Here is a 16966-nt window from a genome sequence, read left to right as displayed (position 1 = left end):
TTTGTGTTTAAAGTAGCTCAAGTTCTAGACACTCCACTCTCTTATCTGGGAGGCGTTGATACCATACTGTTACCGCTTCCTATTTATGCACGCCAGAGGACCCTGGTGTGGAGCTCAGAATGTTCACCCTTTTTTAGGACTTGGGTGTGTTTGAGCCTCCAAAACCTCCTACTGAAAAAGGGGGCCTTGAGAAAGAATTCATACCTGTCTCCCGGGAACAGACTAGCTCCTGGGAGAACCGTTGGCATAAGACGGTTCCGTGTTTGTCCTGCCGCTCCCTTCCACGTACTCACTTGTCCCGTGTGGTAGTTTGAATGTCACTGGTCCCATCATCTCATAGGGAGTGATGGTAATAGGAGGTGCGGCTTTGTTGGAGTATGGCCTTGTTGGAGGAAGTGAGTCACTGTAGGGGTGGGATTTGAGGTTTCCTATGCTCAGGATCTTGCTCGGTGTCTCAGTGAACTTCCTGTTGCCTACAAGCTGAGATGCTGCCATGCTCCCCGTCATGATGACAAGGGACTGAACTTCTGAAACTGTAAGTGAGCCACCACAACTACATGTTTCCTTTATGGTCATGGTGTCTCTCCACAGCAATAGAAACCCTAACTAAGACACCCTGCTTCCTCTCTCCCGCACGCCTGCTTGCCCTTCTGCTCCACACCATGATGTAAAGCAGTCTGAGGCCCTCACCAGGAGCCTAGCAGGTGCTAGAGCCATGCTCTCAGGTTTTCAGCCTCTAGAACTCTGAGGCAAAATGAACTTTCTTTTTCTAAACAAACTAACCATTCTTAGAGATTCTTTTTTTCTAAATGAACTACCCATTTTATCAACAGCAACTCTGAAAATGAGCATTGTATTCGGATCTCTAAAATAAAATTAATTTTCACAGTCAAGCACACGTTGGCATCCAGATGACCCCAAACGTCTGCAGACAAGAACCCAGCATTCGGTATTTCTAGAGAATCAGTGCTCAGCGAAGACCCTTCTCTAGCCCATGCTGTTGGGCTCAGAGGAGCACACCCCTCAGGCCCCCCCAAATATGTCCCAGCAGAAGCCAAGGGAGACGACGCTGAGGTTCTGTCTCCTTGTGTCTGCAGTCAAAACACCAGAATGAGCCCATCTCGTTCTGAAAATGCAAAGAAGCACACACTGTGGTGTTCACACATTTCCTCTTTGAGCTCTTCGTATGTTTCTTTTTTGCCCACTTTTTTTTTTCTTCTGCAATCAAGGTCATTTATTCTTCCTTTTAGACTAGTTTCTTTGACTAGTTTGGGGTTCCTGGAATATTCTAGAATGTTGCAGGAGATTCACTATCCCCAAACTCTATCCCCCAAATGCTAACCATTGCACACACTTTCCATGAGCATCGCTATCAGCTCCAGTGCCCAAGTGGCTGAAAAGACCTTTAGCAATGACAGCCATGGCCTTACCTTTCTGAAGAAGTGCTGCGTGGAGACAGCCAGGGTGTCGAAGCCACGGATGGCCCTCTTCAGCTCCCCGCGAGCCAGGCCCAGCTGCCTGGCCTGCCACTCACACCTGTCCCTCAGTCGCTGGGCCAGCTGCCGCTCTGCCTCTCGGGCCTGCAGATCAGGCTTGGGTGCAAACCCATTCCGAGGAGCAGTGGTCCTCTGCTTTGGGTACCCTGTGAAGAGAGAGAGTGGTCACTTGTAGTATTCTGTTCAACTGTAGCCTCTGACAGAAGCTTCCCAGACCCGCAGCGCAGGGAAGAAATTGCTCACAGTTTGTCGTTTCAAGTATTATGCGGACAGAGCAGGCTGGGGCTTAGGTCATTTAGTCCATTTACCAGTTTGACGTGCCAAATTTATGCTTAGAAAACAGTAACAAACACAACACCAAATTTCTCTCAGCGCCCACCATTTCTTTAGGCCTGCTTGAAGAGAATGAAGCGAGAAGTTTTTCTTTCTTTCTTGTGTCTTAATGGGATTTTTTTTTAAAAAATGATAAACTTCATTATAAAATTCTTGCAAATAAATAAAAGCATCAAACAGCAAAACCAACCAGACCCACAGCCTGTACCAGATAATGATCTTACAGTTAGAATCAGCATTCAAGACAGAAGCTCTGGGGCTTCACATTAACTGTACATTGTCTGTATTGAATCTATTTTATGTACTTATTGCCTTTAGACAAATGTCTATTGGGAAATCAATCCCGCATCAACTCAGGTAGAAGTCGGCTTCTGAGAATGTACCAGAGAGCAATGCTGTGAGCCCTTTCCTGCCCTTCGCATGACCCTCTTGTGACCTTGTTCTTCAGCGTCAAGGTCACGTAAGTGAGAATATCTATGGGGGGCTTAGTTCCTACTGCACTAATGTCTTGGGGACCTCCAGTGTGACTTCATATCATGCCCACAGCTACAGATATGGTCGAAGCTCCCCATTCACCTGCCCCCCCCCCCCCCCGCTTCTTATTTTCATTACAAGTAGAATGATCTTTGCAGAGCTATGAGGTGGTTCCTTCAGGAAGCCTCCCTCTGTTCCCACTGCAGTGCGAAGGAAGCCACCACTCCCCACTCTGCCCACAAAGCTCCTGGGAGGCAAATGTGAGGTGGTGTAACTCCCAGAATGAACCAGAAATTTGCCAGGGTCCAAGGGCAGGGTTAGGGAGGGATGGAGACAGGCATGGCAGGGTTAGGGAGGGAGGGACAGAGAGGGGCATTTTAGGCTGAAGTTTGAGGAAGGTAAGGCTCCGGGAAAAAGCTCATTGGAAAGAAAACCATCATGGTTAGAGACCCACGGGTCACCATCCCTCCATTGAGGCACAGAGACACCTTCTCCCCACAGGAAGCCAGAGAGCCTGCAGGTGGCCATGACCTGGTATCTCAGACATGGTCTTCCTGTGTTCGGGCAGATGTCCCTGTGCCACCTTGAGTTATTCCGGGGCGCTCTTTCTCTCTCTTCTGACTTTTGTTTCCTTTCTATGATCCCAGGATCAGGATACAAACCCCGAACCTAGCATCTGACGCATGTAGATAGAGCAAGGTGGACTGGCACGTGCCGATGGTCTCATCCGATGAACAACTTAGCAGCAGACATGGTAACAGTCACGAAGAGATACCATAATAGTTTTAACAAGACCTCAGAGACTGAGGTGGGACCTCACAGGTGACACGCCTTAATCTCTGGGACTTAGGCAGAATTGCTCCTCAAAAATTGCCTTCATGTGATGAAAATATGTTCTATTCCAGAAAACATACTGAAAGGTTTTAGGCATCTCAATCCTGAACTGTGCATTGCCATGGCATTTTCAGTACTGAGAAACAAGCAGGCGGCTTCTGAGGCAATCTCAGCAGAAGCAAGGGGAGGTTTCCTGTTGGACCCACGGGAAGACAGGGTCGGAGGCTCTGAGAAGCCTCTCTCCCATGGCTGCTGTTTTTCATCTTTCCGTGGCAAGAAGGCTGGTGATTTTATAAAACTCTCCTGCACATTAGTCACCGTGCCGAGGTACTGAGTGCCTCGCGCCTTTATAATAGGAGACGTTTCCTCCAGAAATTCAAGAAAACCACAGTGAACTAAGGCTGACCGTCAGCACAGTCCACGGGGTCAGCTCTGAGCCGTGCTGCTTCCCCTGCCCACACTGTCGTATGTGTATGTGTTTATAGATTTATAAAGTTATTTCACTTTTATTTCTCTCTCTGTGTGTGTACATATATGAACATGTATGTGAGCACACTACAGGTCAGAAAAGAGTCTAGGAACTGGAGTTAAAAGCAGGTGTGAGCCACCCGACATGGGTGCTCAGGACTAAACTCAGGTCCTCTGCAAGAGAAGTGTCTCCATTTCTATTGTTTCAATTGTTTCTATTGTTGTGATGAACACCATGACCCAAAACCAAGTAGGGGAGGAAAGGGTTTATTTGGCTTACACTTCCACATCACTGTTCATCACTGAAGCAGTCAGGACAGGAACTCAGACAGATCAGGAACCTAGAGGCAGTAACTGGTGAAGGGTGCTGCTTCTTGGCTTGCTCATCATTACTTGCACAGCCTGCTTTCTTATAGAACCTAGGGCCACTATCCCAGGGATGGCACCACCCACTATGGACTGCGCCCTCCCCCATCAATCACTAATTAAGAAAATGTCTTACAACTGCCAATATCTTATGGAGGCATTTGCTCAATGTTCCCTCTCTGCTGACTCTAGCTTCTGTCAAGTTGACCTAAAACTAGCCAGCATGGTTATCATTAGGTTAAGGAAATGAATACTCCCATTGAAATTTCCTTTTTAAGCTGGCATTACTATTATTACTGTTACCGCTACTATTACATTGCTGTCATTCATGTACTCAAAGTTCCGGTATTCAGTCAAATGCAAGCAGGCAGCTCACATTTCTCCTCTCGGGGTCACCCAGCAACTGGCATCTTGGCCAAGTCAGCGACTCCCCTAAGAACACTCACTTTTGGAGCCAACACAAGGAACTTAGCTACTCTGTGACATTAAGTGACTCAAAGAAACAGTCCTTGTTTAGGGCTCCTTGTTGGCTGTACCATAATTCTCAATCACTGTCAAGGGCTGGACAAAGCCCAGGCCCCAGAGCTTCCCCACCAGGAAGGAAGCGCTGAGAAATTAGGTTGGCCGTGGACTTCACTTTTGCTTCGTTGAGAAGGATTTGTGATGGTGAATCTTAATCCTCACTGTGGCAGCACAAATTTACCATTTTACCAATATCGTGCCAAGGTCCTTACCTCTAAATTAGCAATGATCAAAGAACTAGATGAGCACTCACTTACTATGCCCAACAGACAGCTGATTTGATATGCTTCTTGCTAGGATTTTAGATGCTTCATGTCAAGACTTTCAAGGTCCCAAATACTTAATTCTTGTTATTGAATTACTATCTTTATGCCTGGTGTCCTCCTAGGTTCAGTGGATGAGCAAGGAATGAGGTTCATCTTGGCCTCTGGCCAACAACTGTCCAAGAGGGACCAACCCAGGTCCCTGGCTCCTCTCTGCCCAGGGTGCTTCCCATTTCCTTATTTGTGGGGCTACTCTGTGTCTCCAGCACACCCCATAGGGTTAGAAGCTTGCCCTAAGTCTGGACTGCATTCCCACTGCCCAAGTCCTGCCCCGGCCACAGTTTCTTTCAAACCAGCCTACCAGCTGCACAAATCAGGGTAGGGCAGATGGAATGTATGCTGACCACAATGACATGTGACAGCTTAGTCCCAGCGGGAAGGCCAGTAACTGGGCATCAGCACAAGGCGAATGTCAACAGTTGTTTGCGTGCAAAGTCTGAGCTCCCGACAGTTTGCGTGCTGAGGCGAAGCACTGGGGAGGCCACGGTGTTTGAAAATGGAAAGCAACTATTAAAAATTCATTTGCAGCGTCCAGTCACTACCCGAGGAGAGCCAGAGATGGACAGGGTGATTTAATCTAATCTGCAGAGCTTATCAGATACAGTAACGTAGCTGAGCTGGTGCCTGCGCACTGATAATATGATGGAAGGCCATGACCTTCACACTTGTAAACAAGGTGGAAGCAAAGACCGGACACAGCTTTGATGGCTTCTAGGTCAGTCGGAGGGAAAGTCCTCTGTGGAATGTGCTCATCATCCTAGCAGAGGCAGATCCCAAGGGCACATGAGGGGAGTTCCTTGTGGACTTGAAGATAGCTTTGTTTTTATGACCGTAAGCACGGTTAGAAGGATTTCTGAGACAGAATTCTTTTCCTACTCAGTACTAAACAGGACTACTGTTTGCCAAGGGTTGTCCAGTGTGCTGCTTGGTTTCTGTCATCTTGACACAGACTAGAGTAACGCAGGGACTGCCCCATCTGACTGGCCTGTGGTCAAGTCTGTGGGCTACTTTACTGCCATTTTACTTGAATGCAATTAACCACCCTTGACCTCTGAGGAGGAGGGAAGGGCTGGGGTTGAGTGAATAAACAATTCTACCTATGCACCCAAGTATCTAGGCGTCCCTAAAACATGGGGTCTGGAGTTGCTGACCTGGCCAGACACATTTAGAGAGCATTCTCTAAAGCCACAGGGATGGATGCTGTCAGCAGGGGACCTTTCTGGTTCCCATCCTAAGGACACTTCACCCCGATGCTCATCTGTGCCTACTTATGACTTTCAGGGAAGCCACTACTTCCACTTACTGGTGAGTTACACAGATGAGCATCGGGGTGAAGTATCCTTAGGCATTGGCAAGGAGGTGGGGGGACCAAAAGCTTTAGGCACTACTGCTGGAAACGCAAACGACAGATTACTTTAGGAAAGAATTTGGTGCAATTTAAAGAAGTTAAATATAGTTGGATTTTTCTTTGGGATGCCAACTCACAAAAATGACATGGAGATTTATTAATTAAAAAAGCTCAGCCTTAGCTGAGGCTAATTCACAACTGTTCTTACAGTTTGAATTAACCCCTATCTTTTAATCTATGTTCTTTTACACGGTTTGGTTGCCTTTACTCTGTACTGCCCATCCTGCTTCCTCTCGGTCTGGCTGGCAACTCCGTCTTCTTTTTCCCAGCATTCTTTCTCTGCCCAGAGGTCCTGCCTAGCTCGCTATTGGCCATTCAGCTTCCTATTACACCAATCACAGCAATTCATCTCCACAGTGTACAAATATCCCCCAACAGTTAAGCATATCATTACTACATGAACCATACATCCGGGGTCTTAGTTAGGGTTGTATTGCTGTGAAGAGACTCCATGATCATAGCAACTCTTAGAGAGAAAAACATTTAATTGGGTGGCTTTTAGTTTCAGAGGCGTAGTCCATTATCATGGTGGAACATTGCTGCGTGCAGGAGAAATGTCTACATCTTGCTCTGCGGGGAGCAGAAGTGAAGACTGTCACACTGGGCATGGCTTGAGCCCGCCCCACAGCGACACACCTCTTCCAACACGACCACACCACCTAATAGTTCTATTGCCTATAGATTCATATATTTGAACACTTGGTGTGTTGCTACTGCTTGGGTAGGCTTAGGAGGTATGGCCTTGCTGGAGGAAATCATCACTGGGGGCTGGCTTTGGGGTTGTAAAGCCCCCCACCATCCCTAGTGACTGTTCTTTAAGCTTCCTGTTTATAGTATGGGGTGTAAGCTCCTGGCTTTCTGTTCAAGCCACCATGCTGGCTGCCTGCTGCCCTCAGTGACAGCTCTTACACCTCTGGAACCTTAAGTCCTAATAAACTACTTTTATAAGTTGGCTTGATCTCCACCAAGTCCTTGCACAACTTCTAGGAACTTTCCATTTGGATCTGACTGGGGTAGCGAGGAAATAAAGTATAGACAGACAGATGAACACATTGACAAAAATTTGAGATTGGGTGGTCTGGGCTATTGACTAGAGAAACCAAAGTACCCTGAGGCTCTCTGTGTTTAATATATAGAGAGGTGAGATTATGACATCCGCTGAACAAGGAGGCGGGGTTATGACATTAGCTGAACAAGGAGGTGGGGTTATGACATCCGCTGAACAAGGAAGTAAGTTTAGCTAATCATCTCAGCAGGGACAGTCTCGGTAGAGGAGCAGTCTTCAGGCTGTGAGCATCTAGGGGAAGAAAGCGATGGTGGCTGTATTTTGTACACACTGTCTCCCTCTGAGACTGAGGCACTGGGTTCCAGACATGCTGTGCCCATGTCAACAACATGCATTCACTTGGGACTTCCCTGTGGGTCATGCAGTCTCGCAGCAGCAGCAGCAACAAAGTAACTAACACACTGGAGAAAGGGGTTATTAAATACAACAACAAAACAGAAGTGTATTACATGATTCCACATACATGAGGCTTTAGAAAACACAAACCAGACAGACTAGACCAGAGCTGGCTGGGATTGGGGTGTGGTGGGCTGTGCACATGGGCCTGACATGACCACCAGGACATTTTGGAAGAAGATGGATGGATGTTTTCTCCTCATTAAAAGCTGTTAGCTTCACAGGTAAGAGCACATGTCAAAACTGACCAAGATGTACACTTTACATATAGGTGATTTAACCTGTATTAATTTTTAAACTGTTTGGCATTTTACTGATATAAATATTTCCATATTTCAACTTTTAAAACATTCTTCTATTTTAGGCATAGACCAGAAACAGTCCAAAGCTAGATATTATTACACACAGCCTCTGTTTCTCTTCCTTTTATGAAATACTACTTGAGCTGAGACCTTCAAAGTGTGATTTGTTTCCCAACTGAATTATTTTCACATGTTCTCATAAGAGCTCATAGCCTTTTGCAAAGAAATTCTCCCACATATATGTGGCATAAACTCTTGTTTTTATAGGTAAAATTCACTTCCTCGGGTACAGAATGAGGAAACCCCAGCTCCTGTGCCAGGCCAGCATGAACACATCATGGCCACCTGAACAAACTCAGTGCCAAACTCGGGCCTCGCAAAACAGCACCGCCCACGAGTGTAAGTACCTGGTGAGTGAACCTTGCTGGAAGATGACGCTGTTCTCTTGGGAGACGACACGGCAGGTTTGTTAGCTTCCGTTTCTTTCTGTGATTCTTTCTTCGTTCCTACATAGGGTTTGTAAAGAGGAAAGAAAGAGAAAGGGGTGGTTATGGGGGGCACTGTTACACAGGCTGCTGTGGAGAAGGCAGTGTAATCAAAGGCAAACAAAACAAAGAGGAAATCGCTGGATACTTTGTCATAGTCAACGCCCCCCCCCCCCCCCCCCCCCCCCCCCCCCCCCCCCCCCCCCCGCCCCTTTGCCTGGAAGGTTGACACATTTATAACAAAGGGAATTTAGTTCCCAGTGCCACCTAAAATAGGCCCACTTGTCTCTAGTTTGACCACAACACCACTTACGCTGGTAGGCTCAGTACCCAATGACCTCACAAAACACCTAGGGATTAAAATGTCATTGTACTTAGGCACCAACGTGGTCTACTGAGGACAGGGAGGGATGGGATAGGTAGAAATACCCGCCGAGCCACTGGGGACCTCATTGGGCTCTAATTCATTTCCAGAGGTGATCACCACCCCCCTCGGTTGTAGCTGAGCCTTCCTGGATATTCCAACTGGTGGGGCCGGAGGGATAACTTGGGCATGGGGGACCTAGCAGCAAGTGTAGATGCCCTCAGGAGATGACGGGGCTGCAGAGTGCCTTCCCTCCGAAAGCGAAGTCTGCTCACTGTTGCTAGGTAAACTGCCATTGTCAACTACATGTCCAGTCATTCGTGTTCCCATGAGACCGTGCGAATAACTCTCTCCAGGCCATGCCCTGTTGACACTGACAAGCCAGGCATGTAATTTGACAGACCCCAAAGGTTTCTATACAGCAATCATATGTTTGACTTCGTTTAACAGAGGCCTAATTGCCAGCATGTGAATGGGTAGATACTGTGCCCATTTTTCTCCCTGATAGGGATTGTTCTTTTAGTTTGCAGAACAGCCCTTCCCCTGATATTGAAATTATGTTTTGCCAAGTCTCCCTCTTCAAACATTTTAAGACCATCCTTCACTGCCAGTAGTTTTAGCTTTTAACATGTCCGAATGCACACAATCCCTACCCACTTCCAGCTCTGAAGTCCTGAGAGCAGTATTAAAGGTTTACATGCCCGCACACATTGACAGTCTATCTACTGAGGCTGCAGGGGCTGGATCTGGAGGCCTTGAGAGCCCGCCCACCATCTCCTCTTCTGAATTTATCTGGTTATTTGCCTCGTTTTACTTGGTAATTTAACTTTGAAATGGGCTCAAGAGCATAAGGAAAGGAATTAGTTTGGGGTCCAGGTTTTTCCTCTCCAGGGGAAGAGTCCCTTCATGGCCAGCGCAGAGTGATTAAGGATGCCCGTGGTGATCTACTGAGATGCCTCTGCAATGGCTGCCTAGCTCCTGCCCTCCAAAACATCCCCCATGTTTCCCAGTCATAAGTGTGGAGCCATTGTCAACCTGACACACCTGGAGAGAAGGACCCTCAACTGAGGAACCGCCTTCATCAGATGGGCTCTTGGACTTGTCTGTGGGATGTTTTTGTGACTCCTAACTGATGGGTGAGCGCCCAACCTACCATAGGCGGTGCCATCCCTAGGCGGGTGCATCTGGGATGCATTCGAAAATAGCCGAGCAACTCACAGACAGCAATCTGCATTTCTCATTGTCCTCTGCTTTAGTTCCTGCCTCCACGTTCCTGCCTTAAGTTCCTGGCTTCATATTGAGTCTTTGATGATGGGTTGTGACCTGTCAACCGACTAAACCGTCTTGTTCCCAAGTTGTTTTTGGTCATGGTGTTTATCCCAGCAACAGAGAAGCAGACTAGGGCAGTATGGGGAATTCAGACGTTACATACACACCTATCCAAAGCAGACATGTGTACCAGAGAAACGTACACACCTCCTCAAAGCAGATGTGTGTACCAGGGAAATGTACACACCTATCCAAAGCATACGTACACACCTATCCAAAGTAGACATGTGTATCAGAGAAATGTACACACATCCAAAGCAGATGTGTGTACCAGAGAAATGTACATACCTCCCCAAAGCAGATGTGTGTACCAGAGATACGTTGAGACAGAGTTTTTCACTGGGACTTGGGACTGGCCAGTGAGGCTAGGGTAGGTGGCTAGTGACAGTCAGGGAACTGCCTGTCTCTGCCTCCTTAGTGCTGGGATTTCAAGCATGCACCACCATGCCTGGATTTCTCGTGTTCTGAAGATCAAACCAAGATCCTCACAAGGCAGGCATTTCAGTCTCCAAGCTTCTCCGCAGTCCTATTTCTGATATATTTTTAGAACCTGCCTTCTGCCCGCCCCTTGTGGATTTTATGTTGAAACACAATCTCCAGTATGATGGCATTATGAAAAGTGGGGCTTGGGGAAACCTTACTGCCAATCTCCAGTAGGATGGCATTATGAGAGGTGGGGCTTGGGGAAACCTTACTGCCAATTTCCAGTATAAAGGCATTATGAAAGGCGGGGCTTGGGGAAACCTTTCTGCCAATCTCCAGTAGGATGGCATTATGAGAGGTGGGGCTTTGGGAATCTTACTGCCAATCTCCAGTAGGATGGCATTATGAGAGGCGGGGCTTGGGGAAACCTTACTGCCAATCTCCAGTAGGATGGCATTATGAGAGGTGGGGCTTGGGGAATCTTACTGCCAATCTCCAGTAGGATGGCATTATGAGAGGCGGGGCTTGGGGAATCTTACTGCCTGCTGTTTATAATGCAGTCACCACTATGGGAATCTGGTTCCAATTTTAAGTGCACCCCCACCTAACCCCCACCATGCAAATTCTACATGGTGGAAACAAGCAACTCACCAATGCTCATTCATAATTCTGTTCCACTTTTTCCAACAGTCACGTGGAAACAGATTATTGTTCTAAGGGGTCTTTTCAAAAGCCAAAAGGTGTGTGCAATTAAAAAGAAAGAAGGTGTCCAGACAAGTTTCCTGCTGGCGAGTAACTTCTCGTGTGTGACACAGACCACTGATGTCATGTCCACCCTGTGCCAGCTCCAAGTACAGGGCTCTGGGCACAGTGTGAGCTTTGCACTTAAATGCATGGGTTTCATCCAAGCTTTCAGTCTTCTGTTTTTGTAACTTTGGGCAACTACCAGGTTTCTCCAACCAACTTACCAAGGGGGCTGCGATGTCAGTTTGATCCATTAATGCTGATGCTGCCCTGTTACTTAATAGTGCATCTATGGGCTAGCTAGACAGTTCACCCTCATACGTTGACAGCTCAACGTTCAGAATCACTCTGAGAAAGGAAGACGATGCATTTCAGGCTCCTGTTTTCTGTGCCCCTATGCTGACTGTTGCTTCTCGGTACAATTCCTCAACAGTCATGATGAAGCTGGAGAACCAGTCTTTACGCGACACGAGAATAATTAAGTCATACTCTTCTTGAGTGGATCTGCACGCCCCATTTCACAAAATTCAGCAAATTATAATTGAGCTCATAAAGATACATATTAATGTCCTATTTGGGAACCTTAAGTCAGAGTCATTGTCCTTTACAACCAGCCAGTCTTTTAACAGATAAATAAAAGTAGTATATTAGAAAGAGAAGCAGCTTTGGGGAAAGACAGACCTCACCCCCAGTCCTGATCAGCTGCCTAGATACTCTGACACTGGGAAAGCCAGCTCCCCATCTATAAGCAGAGGAAAAGTGGAGTTTTATCATATCACTTGGTGTTTAGGAAGAGAGACAAGAGCCCTGGGTGAAGACTGGCACGAGAGTATGTTTATGTTGGTGGTGGTGGTCATCAAGATGGCTAAGTGCCTGTGTCGTCATTGCTGCGTGGCCAATAAGTGGGTATGGGGCGCGACATCGGGCGGGTAGCGATGTTGCAGTAGTGACTGGGAATCAGACCCTAAAAGAAAAGGATGAGGGATGGAGTGAACAGTGGGAGAGAAATCACAGAGGCACAGCACGGCTCGGCTTAGTGATGTAGCTGGAGGTACAAGAAGGTGGCATGGCAGGGAGGAGGTGGGTGGCAGGGAGGAGGTGGGTGGCAGGGAGGAGGTGGGTGGCAGGGAGGAGGTGGCATGGCAGGGGAGAAATTGTACAGCAGGAGAGGAGGTGGGTGGCTGCGAAAAAGATGGCATGGCAGGGGAGAAGGTGGCATAGAAGGGGAGAAGGTGGCATAGAAGGGGAAAAGGCAGCATGGCAGGGAGAAGGTGGGTGGCAGGGAGAAGATGGGTGGCAGGGAGAAGGTGAGTGGCTGGGGTTCTGACTATGGGCCTTGGATCCACAGGCAGCTGGGACTGCTAAGGGTCCTAAGCCAGGGAGTAGCAGGACCAGACGTGATGGAGAAAGGTACTTTCTTAAACTTAGGATTTTCTCTGCACCCCATAAAGACTACGTCTCTACTCCCAAAGGCACTGTTAGTGTTTAAGATCGCATCAATGCAATGCACCGGATCATACAAGCCTGAACAGGAACTCAGCGATGTACAATTCAAAGTTCCCCACACCCCAAATAAAGAGGTGGGGCAGCACCACAGTATCCACTAGCATAGCGATGCACACATGGCACCATGGGCAGATTTCTGCAAGGTACAACTGTCGGAAATCCACCACGGAAGCCATAAGACCATTCGCATGAATTCCTGCTGGACTCGCTCCCACACTTCCTTAGGGTTGACAGAGTGGGCGACAGGTATGTAACCTTTAGATACAATCCCCCTACAAGCTCTGACATAAGAGTTGAGATGTTAGTATCCCACTTTCGAAGAACTCCTACAAAAACAAGGCTGGTTTTACACCAGCCTGCTGGTGGCTTGGGGTCAAGGTGGGTCAGGGTTGTGTGCAGCCTGGCACTGTGCAAGTGCCCTAGAAAGCTTCTCAAATTATCAAATACTATTCCTGCAGAGGGTTCAAGGAAATGATTAGAGGGGACAGCAGAGGAAAGAGACGATTTCTTCCCACTTCTCATGTCACCCTGGGGCCAGACAAATCCCTAGCCCGCTAACTGTCGAGAGGTCTTTCGGTCATTTTATAGCTTCCAAGTTCCTTTGTCAGGGGAAGGAAGAAGGAGAGAGTATTTGTGTGTGTGTGTGTGTGTGTGTGTGTGTGTGTGTGTGTGTGTGTGTATGTGTGCCTGTGTGTATACATGTGTGTGTGTGTATACATACACACACATATTCAAATTAGCAAGACATCAAATTGCTAGCAACTCCATGACTGAGATTTTTAAGGGGAAATAAAACAATTACGTGGTAATTATGTGACACCTTGTGCCACGTGGGGACAAGGGTTGTCTTATCGCATCCATCAAGCGCTCCCCAGGTATCCAGTACAACGCTTAACTCAGAGAAGGCTCTCGGTGCCTGTGTGTGGATGGAGTGGATGCCCACAAACATAACCAACAGTCCCTGCTTCTGGGACACCTTAGAGAATGGCACGCTTCTGACCTTTCTTTTGGCTGGATAGCACAGCACACAGGTCATTCTGGAACAACCCTCACACGGCTCTCTTGATGACGTGGGGAGCTCCCCTCAGCAGACACAGCATACATCATCCAAATCCCATCTTCCGGGCTCAGTGACCTTACGCAACACAAAGGGCTTCCATATTTATTGCTTTCATTTTTCTTCTGAAAACATTCTGAATTCTTCTGCCCTCCTCCAGCCTGCTCTGTTCCCCCACACGACCGCTGGTCCTCCCATTGGCTTCACAATGACAAATCAGCTCAGCCTGTGATAGCAATTCAAACTTGGCCCTGGGGAGGCTGCTCAACACCAAGTAATAAGAGGAGCATCTACGCTGAACTGCGGATGCTGCTTCTAACTGAACTCTGTCTCGTTGCCTCCCGGTTCTCCTTCTGGGATGTTGGTGAACATCCCTGAGCCAACAGGAGTAACCATGCTGTAAGCACTATGATTTTCTCATCGCTATCCAAGGTGAGCTTGGGAGTTAAGCACAAGAAGTCATGGGAACCAGGCATGACTTTTAAGAACAGGCCCTCCCCTCAACTGTCTTCAACAAACATCCCAGCAACAAACAGGCAATGGTCCACTGCTTGCCTTCTCTCTCTCTCTCTCTTTTTTTCTAATGTTCAGTCTTTCTTTCCAGCTCTTTCCCAATGTCTTTAATATGTAGTCAGGAAGGGCGGGCAGCGTGTGAGCAGCAAGGATGAAGCAGGGAGAGCCGGTGGCAGCATCTTCCTGGTCCCCGAGCATCAACCTTTCCCGTGAACACACGCAGATGACTTTGATCAGCGACTCACATTTTGAAAATTACAGTGTGTCCAGAGATCCCTCCATGTGTGATGCTTAATTCAACATTTCTCTAAAGAGGCAAAAGTCATTTTTATGACACATGGGGTTTATAGTCTGTAGACTGACAGCCTTGCGAGTCTTAGGGAATATTTTTATTGGGTAGAAAGAAACGTAAATGATAAGTTGTTTTCTACATAACCAGAAGAAATCTATTCCCAGCTTAGCGTGGAAAGAGTTGGATTTTATATGCTCCATCATATGCGCCTGACAGGATCAGAGGCACGTTGACCACGAAGTAATCTATATTCTGATCAATAGTTTCAACTGAAAACACTTTCCTATTTATCAGACTGGTGCGGCCCTGTTACCAAGTCAATGCGTGAAGCCTGGCTATTTCTGTAAAATTATATGGTTCAATGCACCGGAAAGGGATTTTGTATTTGACATGTGAACAACACAAAAGCTTTTCATGAGGATCTTGAAATAAAGGGTTCTCCAAGGTCCAAGGCCAAGGTTCTGAAATATTTGGGGACTCTCCACTTATAGTCTGAGCAACAGAACATATGTGGTGTGGGCTCTCTCCTTCTACCACATGGCTTCTGGGGATCGAGCCCTGGTTGCTAGGCATGGCAGCAAGCACCTTTATCCACTGAGCCATCTTCCCGGCTCCCCAGAGTATCATGAGAAGAAGCTTCAGAGTGTGTTTCCATTTGTAAAACCTCGCCAGTCCTCGCTGCAGTTGTCAATTCTCAGCCCTATGACTTCAACATTTGTGACAGGGAGAAAGATGAGTGACAGCCTGCTGCTCAGTTTGACTTTGCTTTGGGGGTTAAGAAGCACTAAGTATGGTGTTTGCATTTTTCTCTTTTTGCTCCTTGGATGTTTAGACTTGCCAATTCTTCACACGCCCTTGCCAAGGCCTGTGTCACATTGCCTTGCCTGAACACCCTGCACTGTTTCAGGACTTGGAAAGTAGGCAAATGGTAAACACTTAGCGACTAAACAAGCACCATACAGAAATTATTAGATAAGTCACCAATAAAGAGCAAGCCATTTTGCCTTACCTCCACCTCATGATGGCTTTCTGGCTTATTAGAATTAACTAGACTTCAGATAGAAGATTATGAACCCTTTGCTTCCACCCTAATTATTAAGTTATAAATCCATTTTCCTTACTGTGAGTTCCTAAGGGAACAGCTGTTCTAATTATCCTTGCATCTAAATCATGGATATAGCACGCGCTTAGACTCTTGTTGAGGAATGAACCAGGAAAAAAAGCATCCCCCACAAAAACTTCCCATTAGAAATCCAGGTTAGAGGATACAACTGAACATCCGAAGGTCTGTCCGGTGGCTGGTACAGGCCATCTTCAACAGTAGATGGGAATCATTAAGCAGGTGGTACAGAGGCATGAAAGCCCAGCTACCATTAGCTTCATATTGATTGGCAAGTTCAAGTTCAGAAATGCTGCCAGAGCTAGGATGTGGCTCAGTGGGGAGAGCATGAAAAGGCTCAGAGTTTGATGGCCTGTGTTGTGCAAAGCAAAGAAAAAAAGAAATACAAGGAAGAGGAGGCAACGGGAGAAAGAGGAGGAGAGGAGGAAGAGAAAAGGAAGAGGAGGAAAAGGAAGAGTAAGGGAAGAGAAGAAGGAAAGGGAAGAGGAGGAGGAAGAGAGGGAAAGGGAGAAGGAGTCGTTTCCCATGTAGGGTTAAAACAGTAAGGATGCATGCTGTCTAAGAACTCATTCCCAGCCTCACAGCCCAAGCCATGCAATTGTTCAGTATGTGACCAATCTGCAGCCCTGCCCTCTGTGGGTCAATTATTGTGACAACATACACCAGCAGAAAACTTGATTTTAATTCACTTAGAAATGCAGAGCCATGCAATAAGTGCCAAGTGAGAAATTCCGTATTACAATTTAACTATGATTGACAGTCACTGTTGAAATTTGCAAAGGTCTACCAGGCGTGGAAAGGAAAGTTATGCAGTATATTTAAAACACACTTTGGCTTTTTGGATAACCCACCTCTTGTTTTGATGGCTTGGTTGCAATGCTTATGGATCTCCTCCTAATCCCAGCTGGGTGTATACATAAACAAAGTCACTGTGTATGCCTCTTAACCTCTTGGTAGTGGAGACAGGACAGCAAGCAGTTTGCCCCAGCCTGGCTCAAGCTGCTATCTCACCCAGTTAGTGAAACTGGCAGGGTGGAGGCCAATGGCTAGGATCAACTGTGCATTCCATTTCGTGGCTAGAAATGTGGGCAGCAGGCAATGTAAGGCTCCCAAAGGGCACAGTCAGGGGTCCATACCGTGAGTGG

The 16966-nt window shown here is 47.2% G+C and overlaps 1 protein-coding gene across 2 annotated transcripts in view; it reads right to left on the bottom strand.

The window, feature by feature from the left end:
* Mtus2 (microtubule associated scaffold protein 2) overlaps positions 1-16966 on the bottom strand; it is a 374670-nt gene that overhangs the window by 89941 nt on the left and 267763 nt on the right. For both annotated transcript variants that reach the window (XM_026785020.1, XM_026785024.1), the window contains exons 7-8: positions 8396-8494; positions 1431-1642 (exon numbers count right to left, since the gene is read on the bottom strand). In XM_026785020.1, the coding sequence (XP_026640821.1) occupies positions 1431-1642; positions 8396-8494 (311 nt within the window). The remainder of the gene's footprint in view (positions 1-1430; positions 1643-8395; positions 8495-16966) is intronic.

The sequence above is a fragment of the Microtus ochrogaster genome, chromosome 2 (assembly GCF_000317375.1).
Source record: "Microtus ochrogaster isolate Prairie Vole_2 chromosome 2, MicOch1.0, whole genome shotgun sequence".
Lineage (NCBI taxonomy): Eukaryota > Metazoa > Chordata > Mammalia > Rodentia > Cricetidae > Microtus > Microtus ochrogaster.
Note: the sequence above shows the minus strand (reverse complement) of the source record. Positions and strands in the feature narration are given on the sequence as shown.